Here is a 13,158-nt window from a genome sequence, read left to right as displayed (position 1 = left end):
CTGTCATTAATAAACCAGCTGCAAAATTGGCAAAGAAGTGATCTTTCAGGAGTTGATATAGCATGTATGATGTCATATTGCTGGAGGTTGAGCGCACTGAAGATAAAGGGCCTTCTAGTAATTCAGTGAAGTTTGGGGTTTTGGAGGGAGTGTTTTATTCAAGCTAATCTGATGTGGCACACATCCAATGGGTATTTCTCACAGGAAGACACGGCCTTTAAGGGACTGTTATTTTAAGATGTTTGTGCTGTGTTTCTCATTTCCGTTGCTGGGTTTATTCCATGCTTTTGTGTTCTGGTTGCTGTGGTGTTTACGTATTCAGCTCAGTTGTTTATAATAATCTTCTGATCTGATTTGTTAATCAGTCATTGACTGCTGCTCACTGAGTAATATGAGGATTTTGATTTGGCCTTTTTTAGATTAATTTGGCCATGTCAACCAGATTTTTACAGATCTGCAAGCAGCTTTGTCTGTAATACACATTTAATGCTTTCAAAAGTCTGTAAGATTTTTTTTTTTAGTTTTTGTTTTGAAAAGAAATTGAAGAAATTTTGTATTTTTTTGTCTTTGTTTTCTTTAGTTCCTTCATGTTTATATCAACATTATCGCATTATTACATTATTAGGACTGAGGCTGTTAAATTAAAACACAGATATTATCTCTATGTGTATATTTACCTTCAGAAAGCTTTGTTTTTGCATTTATTTCTGTATCTTTTGTCTTCATTAGTAAAGGATCTTTTAATGTAACTGTTTACGTGATTATTTAATGAAGCATAAGGCATATTGTGATAAAGCAAATGTCATGATTAATATGATAAGCATTTATAGTTTAGTTATCTTCATGTTTTTCTGATAAAGACGTGATAATGAGTGTAACTGATATGTATTAACCTCAGAAAATGCTTGTTTTTTTTTACTGCTGCTTTTCAGGGATCATGAACTTCCTGTTAGGGTTCAGTGATGTTTAGATCTAGTAGCTGGGAGGCCATTAAAGATATTAAACTTCATCCTGATGTTTATAAAAACACTCTTTAGTTTGTTTAGCAGTGTGTTTGAGAGCATTATCCTAGAGCAAACTTTTGGCAGCTGAACTCCTTTGAAATAAAATATTTACTTGAAAGAATTGGCTTCACATTAGCATGTTCTTGATTTTCTGATGCTGGGTAGTGCTAGCATGACATGCAGGTAGTTCACAGCAAATCATCTCACATTAAATACCTCATTCATTTAGAGCTTTTTATCTTTCTTCATCTTCTCTAGCCAAAATGAACATGAATTTTGTATAATAAACCAAGGCCGAGGCAGACAGGTTTGTGTGCAGTTGTCATCTTCTCCTATGTCTTTGACTGAGGACTGTGTCTCCCGTAGAGTTGTTGTAGGCCTCTTTTGTGACCTCTCTTACTGCTACGCCCAGTTTTAAGGGCTGGGTGATTTTGGGCAGGTGCACCACACACATTTGTCACCTGTAATTATGGCCTCAGAGAGCTTTAAAGTATTGCATTGAAATGTTCTCAACATTCCTTCGTTTTGTGGAATGTTCCCGGGTCATTCAAATTCAAATTCAAAATTTGAATTTTTCTTCCAGGTTTTTTTATTTATTTTTTTTTTTTTTTTTAAGCAAATGTGCTTAATTGGAAAGGATTCACACTGCATTTCTGTTTTTTTACTACTGACTGCAGGTGTCTCAAGATTAAACTTGTAAATATGAGCAACTGTAATCCACAAGTTGTACCATGTGACTAGTTTGTGCAGCCTGTCTAAATGTTATATATATATACATATATATTCACATGTTTTTTTCGCCCTGCAGCTCAAGTTACTCAACCGCAGCCCTTGAGTTTGAGAAGGAGCATCAAATCAATCCCGTGTACGACTCTCCCAGAATGTCTCGCCGTAGTTTGAGACTACAGACCAGCAGTGGTTTTTATGGTGACAACAGCCTCACTGAGCGCACAGGCGTTCACAATGTCGGCTCCTACAAGCAGGCCAGCACCAGCACCAGCAGCAGCAGCGTCAGCAGGTCAGATCTTCATCTCTCTGTCGGTGTAAGATAACAAACCAAGTGTGCAACATTACTTCTTATCTCGAAACCTGCACTTCTACGTGAGATGAGCGGCATGTTTTTGTCATCATCTCTGGAAAATGTGAACTTTTAAAACTGTAAAGCTTATGTGTCTTATTACTGTGGACATCTTTAATTCAAGGGAATGAGGGTATCTTAAATTTGTAGAAATATGCAAGTAGTGACAGTCAGCATCTCAACTTACACTAGTAAAAGAGATTGTCCTGTAATGACTGACATGTTTGTGCTTGAGTAAAGTGAATGATGAAAAATGAATGATATGGTGAAAATACCATCTTTACAGCCTTAAAAAAAATCCCCCAAAAATATATTTGTGTGATCATCCTGGCAGCGCATATTTTACAACTTGCGTGTCAGTGCTTAATCATGGGCCATTAAACTGACACAGTGTAAGCATGCAAGTATAGTAGTATTAGTATTTTTGCACAGAATTTTTTAAAAGAAATTAACAGTTTTATACAGGATTCATTATGAGAAATGTTTCTTGAGCAAATCAGCATATTAAAATGATTCCTGAGCAATCATGTGACACTGAAGACTGGAGTAATGATGCTGAAAATTCAGCTTTGCATCACAGGAATAAATTACATATTAAATCCTAATAGGTTTTAAAAAAGAAAACATTTTAAATTGTGAGATTTTATTTCTTAATTTTTATTTTTGTATTTTTACTGTATTTTTGATCAAATAAATGCAGCCTTGGTGAGCACGAGGCCTCTTTCTGTATATATAAATGAACTGAATTCCTTCTATTAGCAAAAATTTACTCTGTGATCATGTGATCTTAAATGGCACATCCTCACGATTCATTATGAAACCTAGCATCATTTATATAAGATCTTAACTGGGATTGCAAAATTCTCATTTCTCTAGCACTTGCAAAAGCTATTAGAGGAAAATACACCTTACTTCCTAAATATTCCTTATATTTTTATGCAGCAAATGGGGAAAAATTGCACAATTTTAAATAAATTGCAGTTAAGTGGCTGCAACATATGACTGTATATAGGGTGTACTAGAAGTGCATACTCACTTTCAAATGTAATTGACTTGCTGTATTTTTCCCCACAGGTCTGTGCAGAGCAGGAGGCAGCAGCAGCAGGGCTCATCGGTGTACGAGTCTGAGAGCGTGTCTCAGAGCGTGACTCAGACTCCTCAGACAGACCAGACCCTGTCAGACCTGAGTTTCACCAGTACAGCCAGTGATGCATCTCTGATCTCCAGCCTGCTGGATCAGTCCACACTCAGACAGAGCTCCAAGACACACACATACTCTGGTCAGTAGCCTTTCACGAGTGTGCAAAAAGTCAACATGAATTCAAAACGAACCCAGTTCAGTGCTCTTAAAGGGGCCGTTCACCCCAAAGTGAAAATTTGCTGAAAATGTACTCACCCTCAGGCCATCCATGAACATCCTGAGGTTGAGTGCATTTTTGGGTGAAGAACTGCCTTAATCAGTCTTAAGTGTAATAAGTCTTAATAAGCCTTAATTGCTTATTTAATCCTGACTGTTTAAACTATGAAACTATGCATAAACAACTGTTTTTGTTGGAAACTCAAGATTGTGTTTAAGTTAACAGAGTAAACAACTCTCATTCTTGCTCAGAACTGTAGATCAGGTCAGGTTATCATCAGTCCTTTGATGTTGAACAGTGAACAGCAGAGATGAGCACTCAAGTTTTATAGACTTCAGACTTGACTTTTCTTATTATCTATTTATTTATTTATCTATAACCTATGACTCTGACTGTTCAAACCAGATGTGACGAGATGCTTCTGATCTACATTTAGCATTATTAATCTGTAGGCTAAGAACATTTCAAAAGAATAATGCAATTATAATTTGGAAAATTGTTGTTAGATGGCTAGGACAGAACTTAAACTTTGAAACTGCTGGTTATCTTTCTTTTCTGCTCAAGACGAGAACGTTTTGATTATTGTAGCTACATTGTTTGTATAATGATTTTAAGATTTCATAGATTTCAGGAGGAAAACCCTGAACAGAAACAGTATTTTTTTTCTGTCACTTGGCCTCGCATGCATCTAAATGTAAAAATACAATACATGTAAAAAATCATATATCTTGTCTATAGCCTATAAAACAGCTTCGTAAATGCATGAGGATTCTGAATGGGATTTTTTTTTTTTTTTTTTTTTTTTTTATCGAGCCATTAAATGATTTGAGACTCGACTTGGACTTGTGACCAAAGACTTGAGACTTGACTCAGACTCCAAGTTAAAGACTTGTGAACATCTCTGGTGAACAGTGAAGTTGAACAGTGAACTTTGACTCTTTTTATTGATCTATTTGGTATTTTTCTCTTTATGTTGTGTTCAGCACGGAGAAGAAGAACTGCTCACAGCTCTCTGTTGGAGAATGGAGACATCAGTAAAACAGAGGCGCACACTAATCTGGCTAACGGCTATATTTGTAAGAACTGCTCATTCCACTCAGACGGGAAGGAGGACGAAACGGCATATTCCTTACCGTTCTCGACATCTGTGTCTTCAGCGTATCAGACAGCTGCAGACGCCACTATGACCACTTCTCTGAACAGTGTTGACAAGACAGGTGAGGACATGATCATGTCAAGTCGCAAACATCACCTCTTCATATTTCAAGACACTTCATTGAAGGAATAGTTTACCCAAAAAAGAAAATTTTGAAGAAAAGTTCGCTTTTTCATCATAACAGATTTGGAGAAATGTAGCATTTCATTGCTTGCTCACCAATGGATCCTCTGCAGTGAATGGTGCCATCAGAATGAGAGTCTAAACAGCTGATAAAAACACCACAATAATCAACAAGTAATCCACACCACTCCAGTCCATCAGTTAATGTCTTGTGAAATGAAAAGCAGCAGTTTGTAAGAAACAAATCTATCATCAAGACTTTTTTTTCTTAAAACCCTTGCTTCCTGCTGAAATACGATTCCTCGATCCATGATATTGCTTTCTCTGGTGAAAAAGTTATCTTTCTGAATTGTAAGATAAATATGCACAGATCAAGCCAAAACAGCTCTAAGCACATATGTGGGTGGATTTTGATGTGAGAGGACAACAGAGGATGGAGTTTTTCACTGGAGGAAGTGTTATTATGGATTATGGACTATTTTTTTGGCCAGAAGCAACAGTTTAAAGTTAAAACACCTTAATGATGGATTTGTTTCTTAAAAACATGCAAATTTTCACTCGTTAACTGATGGACTGGAGTGGTGTGTATTACTTGTGGATTATTGTGATGTTTTTATCAGCTCTCATTCTGACGGCACCCATTCACTGCAGAGGATCCGTTGGTGAGCAAGTGATGTAATGCTAAATTTCTCTGATGAAGAAACAAACTCATCTACATCTTGGATGGCCTGAGTAAATTTTCAGCAAATTTTCATTTTTGGGTGAACTATTTCTTTAACCCTCATATTGTTGTGTTTTTGTTTCTATAATTTGTTTAACATCTTTATTTTTGATTCACCATGAATATTTGAAGTAGAGAAAGGCATCTTAAATGTAAAGGGAAATAATCTCCCATTTTCAATTTGGAAATATGGTTACACTATTTCGATAGTCCACTTTAGACATTATATAAGTAACTTTGTAACTACATGTCAACTAATTGTCATTGATTATCAACTACATGTCTACTAACTCCCAGTAGGGTAGGTTTAGGGTTCGTAGAATAAATTGACATATGCTTGCAAAGTTTCTCATAGTCAGTATGTTGTATGTTGTGGACCCATCAAAATAAAGTGTTAGAAGATATTAAGCAGACAGTCTACTAATACTCTAATGACTGCTAGTTGACATGTAGTTACAAAGTTACTTACTGTTAGTGGAGTGTCTAAAGCGGACTATCAAAATAAAGTGTTACTGGAAACATTTTCAGTTGCAATAGGTGTAATCTTTTTATATATGCAAAATGTCCACTCGCTTTTTGTGAAATAAAGTGAAAAGCATGCTCGAATCTTAGATGAGCAAGTGCTTATTTGCTCTGTGTTTCAGCTCACGACAGCTACTGTGGCAGTGTGAATGTGCGAGACCTGGTGACCGCAGACAGCCATCTCAATCTCAACGGCTCACTCTGTAAGTACGCACAGGATACATAAACAATCCTTCAGTTCAAATGCAACCACAGCTACAGAAAGCACTACAGCTAATGAACTATTTTAACATATGACATTAGCCGCTTTTTCACTGTCGGGCCAGTGATTTAAACGGGCCGGGTGGAGCTAATAGCCTCGCACCTGTAGCACCGAGCCCAAAATCATGATGCATTTCCACCGTCAGGCCAGAAGCTCTGCAGCGCTTCACTAAAACCCGCCCTTTACACGGCTCTCTGGAACAACGTCACGCAACCCCATCATTTCTTCAACAGAGAAGTTGTCAGAAAACTAATAAGAAATAAGTCACTGGAACTAGCGCGATAACAAAACGAACATAAAACCATTATTATATTTTATGACATGCGCGGAGCGTAGATGAGACTTATGACCGATGGCACTAAATAAATAACGTTAATGTTACACGACTGTGATGGAGATTGAGAAGCTGATGTCTGATTTCTTCAAGCGGTTGTAACTTATTTACCATGTTTACTATGGTTACGTTAATGGCTAGCGTGCATAGTCTTTTGCATCGCTTATAAATATTTCTCCCTTGTATGGTGATCATAATCCACATTGGAACTCAAACAGCAGTTATTTCAAACATTCGCTGCTGTCTGAAAGTGAGTTTTGAGCTAAAATTATTTTAAAAGTCTTTATTGCTGGTGTTATAGCTGTTAACTTTATGAAATGCTCCGCGACGCTCTCCAGACGCGGAGAAACTCCGTCTTTGTTCATAACCACTCCTCTAGCCCCAGTTGGCCCGCTTTGGCCCAAGCTTATTGTCAGGCCAAAACACCCCGAGGAAGCACCGACGAGGCACGATCAAGCCCCGGAAGTGACAGTGGAAACGCGACTGGCCCTGGCACACACTAGCACGCCCGCTTTTGGCCCGACAGTGGAAGCGTGGCTATCGATGTTTGTGTGGCTAAACATATTTTAGTAGTGAAACAGCATCAACAAAAGTCTGGATTGTATTTTGTCACTTTCAAAGTGTTTTTTTTAGCTGCTCTACAAGTCTGTCAGGTGAAGCAACCAGTATTTGGTCTCATTAGGTTATAATCCATCATTCTCAGAGGTTAAGAAAGAGTTAAGTGAACCACATGCTGATTAAAATGGATTTCCATGTTGATGAGGGCTGAGCTCCAGATTATGTGTTTTTGTATGGCTAGTTTAAGGGAAGAACCTAAGCCTGATGGTCAACAGAGCATGTGACAAATGTGACCCTGGACCACAAAACCAGTCTTAAGTCGCTGGGGTATATTTGTAGCAATAGCCAAAAATACATTGTATGGGTCACAATTATAGATTTTTCTTTTATGCCAAAAATCATTAGGATATTAAGTAAAAATCATGTTCCATGAACTTAATTTTTGATTAGTAATATGCATTGCTAAGAACTTCATTTGGACAACTTTAAAGGAGACTTTCTCCTTTAGCTGAAATCTTTCAGATGATGTATAAATCTCAATTTCGAAAAATTGACCCTTATGACTGGTTTTGTGGTCCAAGGTCACAAATGATGTTGTTAAACAGAACGACACATGGGAATTCAAGAGTCTGGGACATTGGCTGTATCTACAGTTGACACTTGAGCCATTAATGATGTTTTTATGTTGCCTTCCTGTCCGTATATCTTAGTCGTTTTTTATTTGCATGATGTACGTTATATTTTCAGTAGTTTTCAGTCATTTTGAATGTATTATTTTATAGATTGAGATTTTAATTTGCTGTACTTCTCAAAGGTTTGGAATAGGTAAGAGGTCTCATCAAAGCTGCATTTATTTGATCAAAAATGCACAAAAACTGAAATATTGAGAAATATCATTACAGTTTAAAATAACTGTTCTTATTATGTTAATGTTGAAAAAGGTTTCTGCTTAATATTTTATAAAGAACTGCATTTATTTGAAATTCAAATCTTTTGTAAGATTCTAAATGTCTTTACTGTCACTTTAAATCAGTTTAATGCATCCTTGCTGAATAAAAGTATTAATGTATTTAAAAAATATATATATATTTTACTGACCCCAAACCTTTGAATGGCATTGCATTATTTTGAATTGATTATTTTATGAATGCATGTTCTAGACTTCATTCATCTGCTTTGTATTATTTCCATGAATGTACTGTGGTAAAACTGTGAAAACACACACATCTTTGTTGATGTTGTCGTCCCTGCTGATTTTCAGGTGATGACTGTAAAGGAAAACAGCACATGGAAATGCACACGGAGCACAAACGCTATTCCTACACCCACCATGTATACGCAGCCTTGTGGGCCCTTGTTTCTTACACAGGTTATACACCTTCAGATCTTTACACTCTTTCCCAGTAGACGTCGACTTCAGTGTCTCATTCCAGTAGAGCGATACCTTTGTGTGTCTTTCACCATTTATGTTTTTCATCCATTTGTTAGCTGAAAGACTGTTATGTAAGACACTGAAATGACAGAGATTTGGGGGGTGGGGGGCTGGATTGGATCGCAGGATGTTGTCTGATTGTGTTCTGTTTTGGCTGTTTTGATGGTACACACCCAGGATACGGGCTTCTGCGGGTTTGCCAAGGTTTCGGCTCAGCCGGTGCGTTTGTGACCCGGAAGCTGAAGTCCATTCTGTGGTTGGCAGTGTGTTCTCCAGGTCGATATAAATTCAGACTCCAGCATGCTTGTCTTTTGTCTCTTGCTTTCTCCTTTCCCTCATATCAGTGTGTCTTATTAGGCTTTCGCATATATTTGACTTGATCGTTTTTCAAGCACAATGAACCCACATCACTTCTCTCTGAAGACTCAAATCATTTTAACCAGCACTTCCTTTCTTAGCTTCTCAGCTGAGGTGGTTCGAGTCCATCCGTCTCTGTTTCTTAATCTTTGACTAATAATTCTCTTCCTTAAATCTTTTAAACTTGTCAATGTGTCACTTGAGCAACTTTCACTCCATATAATTTCCTCTTCTGCTCTTACACATGTGCTCTGAACAGGGAAAGCAGCGACCGGCGCCTTCTGGTGGCTGGGAACAGGATGGTATCAGCTGGTCGCACTCATGTCTCTGATCAATGTCTTTCTTCTCACCAGGTAAAAATGTGAAGTATTTAATCCTTAATATAAATATTGTCTTTCTGTTGTTGTTGTTTTTTTATTTGAAATGCACTAAAATCATGTGATATGCTGTTTTGTTTTTTATTCAGAATGCAAATATTATAACTGGTGTGCATATGATAAATGTAGTTTTTGAGAGTATTTTCTCTCTGTCTGTCAGGTGTCTGCCCAAACTACTGAAGCTTCTTCTGTTTCTGCTACCCTTACTGCTGCTGTTTGGTGAGATTTCAATTGGACTGATTTGGAACACTGCCACTGAATGAGTATTATTGCTTAGTGTTAAAGGAATTAGTTTAATTTAAGTATCTGTTAGATGCTGTATAAATGATAAAACACTTTTACGGAGATTTACATAAGCATGTACTTTTGTTACATGCACTTACATAAGGTAGTCTTAAGGTTTTTTTTTACTTCTTTGAACTGTTCTCATGGAGGTGGGGATACTTTCTAAATGGAAAACCTTTTGCTTAAGCATTACTTGTATACATGTAGATAGATTTTTCTTCATTAAAACGGTCTTTCGCAGATAGATACACCCAGTTTCTCTCTGGTAATCTTGTGCTGACACCAAGAAAAAGTAACCGGATTTGCTTGTTTAGCTGATGATGCATGAGTTGAAAGATCAGATATATACCATCAAAGTATTTTTTTAAGTAAATTAATACTTTTATTTAGCAAGGATCCATTCAGTTGATTTAAAAGGGAAAAAAGCAAATCAGCATATTAGAATGAATTCTAAAGGATCATGTGACACTGAAGACTAGGTTAATGCAGGCCCGGTTCTACGGGGTACAAACGAAATCAATGGCACCCTCAGATAAAGCTGTAATAGTGGCATTTCATTGCAGATTTGGCAAATTATCCAGTGCATTTGCGCTTTGGAAATCAGTTTCTGTTTCAACGTATTTTTACAGCATTGGGCAGTGTAGCCAATCACAGACTTATCTGTTGATTTCTTGAACCCAACAGCCAATCAGAGAAGCGTTTAAGTTAGAATCCACTCATCGCTAGAATCGCTGGAGTATTTGTTCAGGTGTTGTGGTCAGCACGAGTCATCTCATTATAACAAAGTGTAGACGCAATGTAAATAAGAGTTTCATTGTGCAGCACTGCAAGAGAACTTTATTGATTATAACGTAACTGTGAGATCGCGATGAACTAAGATGAGTGACAGCTTTTAGTGATCATAAACAGAGCACTCTTTGCACCATAGCAATGGATGGCAGTAAAACCTTAATTAATAGATTAAAATGAAAAGTTATTTTAGATTGTAGTACTTTTTCACAATATTAATGTTTTTTTCTGTATTTCTGATCAAATAAATGCTGCCCTGGTGAGCATAAGAGACTTTCTGTAACAATATTATATTTGCATATTTTAAATGTGTATTGACATTGCCGCAGGCTTGCTTGTTAGACTTCCATTGTAAGTGCGTTACACATTAACATAAACATATTTTTCATTTATATTTAAAAAAAAAAAAAAAAATTAGGGTAAGCTATCTGTGGTCATCAAAAGCATGTCACAAAGAGTAGTGTTATACGTATATGCATAAACATGTTAAAACACTTAAAATACTAATATGGTAGACTCCAATACTTCTATTTGAGTCTAATATACAGAGACAAGTTATTAAAAACAGGCACTGTTGTTGCAGTTCATTTTGGTGACACTAGTAGTGGCACAGAAACCGTTGTTACGATCCAAACATTCCTTCACGAAACCACTGGCACTGATGAACAGCCACAATTGTGCAATCAACCGTAGTTATACCCAGATGGTTTTGCTTATTCTCTTGATTGCTTTCACACTTATTCAGGATTGCACGAACACACACATTCTCTTTTTCTTTCTCCCTCTTCAACTCCTTAATTTGAATTTGTCTGTGTAGCACTGAAATCCCTTCGAAATAACTTCTGAAATGCCTTTGTTTTTTTGTAGCAGAAAGTCCATAAACTCCTTATAGCAGCTTCTGATCAAAGACTATGTGATTTTTAGAGATCCTGTCTTTTAAAGTTTCCCTTTCTCTCTGTTTATAGGATTATGGTACCTCGGTCCGCCCATCGCTCTGTCCTTCCTTCCAGCTGTAAACCTCACAGAGTGGAAAACAGCAGTCACTTCTTTCCCATCACTTCCTCCACTCCCTTCTCTCCCATCTCTTCCCTCTTTACCCGCATTACCTTCTTTCACAAAAGAACCACTTGCTAAAGAACAATACATCTCTCCCTCGGTGATCTCAAAGGTAACAAACCAAGACTAGTCTTGTGTGAAATCAGATATTTAATCATTCAGCAAAAATACATGAATTTGAATCAAATTCTGATCTGAATTCTTTCAGGCTGCGTCAGAGTCCATTAACGGCGAGCGTTTGGCTCGGCTGGAGCAGCGTGTGGCGGCGCTGTGGGAAAGCATCCAGCAGGGGGAGCTGAGGGCTAAACAGCAGCATGAGGAGGCCGTGGGTTTGGTTCAGACCCTTGAGGATCAGATAAACACACAGACAGACAGAGAGAGTCTCAGCCTGTGGGTCTCTCAGCTCCTGGAACCCAAGTTCACCGCGCTCAAAGGAGAGATGGAGAGAGTAGCGGTCAGCAGGGCAGAGGTCAGAATGAGTGCTCGTCTTATGCTTTACTCATTAGGTTTTGCATTCTCTTTTAGTTTGTTTTGATCATTAGTTATTTTCACTTCCAAAGTGATCGCCAATAAGTAAATATTTTATGGGACAGTCCTGCTTTTAATGATATTATTCAAGTTCTTCTAAAATTTCATTATTAGATGTTTTTCATTAAAAATACATTAAAATACAAATATGAAACTGAAATATGTTATATAGTTGTTGTTATAATTTTGTTTTAGAAGGGAAATTCTGTCTTTTTTTCATTAATTATATATTCATTTATATTTTTTGCCATGACTGTTGCCTTTGAAGCTGATATGGCTTTTAAAATAAATACTAAATAAAAAATAAATGTGGAAGCATATTTTATGGGACCATCATCTTTAATTTTATTATCCATGATTTCTATTCAGAAATGTTATTGTTAGATATTTAAAAATATATATATATATATTTTTTTTAATCCTGGGAAATTTGTCAGATTGTATCACACAACAAAATGAAAGATTTTATGTAGTTATTGTAATGCTGTTGTTTAAGAAGTTTAATTGTATTTTTGCCATGAATATGTTGATTTATAAATTAAAAAATAATAATAATATATACAAAATAAAATGGAAGCATATTTTAAAGTCCTGCTTTTAATGCTACTAGGCATTGATTTTATCCAGAAATTTCATTAATGTTTTTAAAAGATATTTCCCTGAGGGAATGTCTTACTTCTATATGAAATGTTAAACTACAGTATTTTATCTAGTTGTTATCATAATGTTTTTTACTCTCACAATGTCTTCCAGACTGAGGAACAGCGTGTGCAGCATCAGACGAGTCTTGAAGATCGACTAGCCGAGCTGGAGCTCCTGCTGAAGAACCTGAACTCTAGAACTGAGGTATAAACACACTCTTTTGAGAGTCTTTTCAGGTCTTGTTGAAATGAATGAAATGACAGTTTAGAGCGTGTTCTCCCATGTCCTCAGACTCAGAAATGATTTGTTGCTTTGCCGATGTTCATCACTACAGATGATTTAACTTTAAATTCTCTTACGAAATACTGTGAAATTGCAACAGATAATAGAAAATATTTAAAATGCTATACACTACTGTTCAAAACTTTGGTGTCAGGTGAGAATTTTGTCTCATGCTCATTTGATAAGTAATATTTATTTGATAAGATACAGTAAAAGCAGCAATATTGTTCAATATTATTAAAAATTAAAATATTTTTGCAAAGTTGAATTTTCAGCATCATTACTCCAGTCTTC

The 13,158-nt window shown here is 36.6% G+C and overlaps 1 protein-coding gene across 5 annotated transcripts in view; it reads left to right on the top strand.

Annotated features, from left to right (window-relative positions):
- sun1b (Sad1 and UNC84 domain containing 1b) overlaps positions 1 to 13,158 on the top strand; it is a 36,628-nt gene that overhangs the window by 18,331 nt on the left and 5,139 nt on the right. For 3 of the 5 annotated variants that reach the window (XM_058769862.1, XM_058769861.1, XM_058769859.1), the window contains 11 exons: positions 1,813 to 2,022; positions 3,157 to 3,362; positions 4,424 to 4,657; positions 6,085 to 6,165; positions 8,378 to 8,485; positions 8,726 to 8,824; positions 9,165 to 9,258; positions 9,443 to 9,501; positions 11,322 to 11,524; positions 11,621 to 11,881; positions 12,694 to 12,786. In XM_058769862.1, coding sequence (XP_058625845.1) covers positions 1,886 to 2,022; positions 3,157 to 3,362; positions 4,424 to 4,657; positions 6,085 to 6,165; positions 8,378 to 8,485; positions 8,726 to 8,824; positions 9,165 to 9,258; positions 9,443 to 9,501; positions 11,322 to 11,524; positions 11,621 to 11,881; positions 12,694 to 12,786 — 1,575 coding nt within the window. In that variant the 5' untranslated portion in view covers positions 1,813 to 1,885. The remainder of the gene's footprint in view (positions 1 to 1,812; positions 2,023 to 3,156; positions 3,363 to 4,423; positions 4,658 to 6,084; positions 6,166 to 8,377; positions 8,486 to 8,725; positions 8,825 to 9,164; positions 9,259 to 9,442; positions 9,502 to 11,321; positions 11,525 to 11,620; positions 11,882 to 12,693; positions 12,787 to 13,158) is intronic. The other 2 variants (XM_058769860.1, XM_058769863.1) reach the window with 2 other exon arrangements.

Source organism: Onychostoma macrolepis, chromosome 03, assembly GCF_012432095.1.
Source record: "Onychostoma macrolepis isolate SWU-2019 chromosome 03, ASM1243209v1, whole genome shotgun sequence".
In the NCBI taxonomy this organism is placed as follows: domain Eukaryota; kingdom Metazoa; phylum Chordata; class Actinopteri; order Cypriniformes; family Cyprinidae; genus Onychostoma; species Onychostoma macrolepis.
Note: the sequence above shows the minus strand (reverse complement) of the source record. Positions and strands in the feature narration are given on the sequence as shown.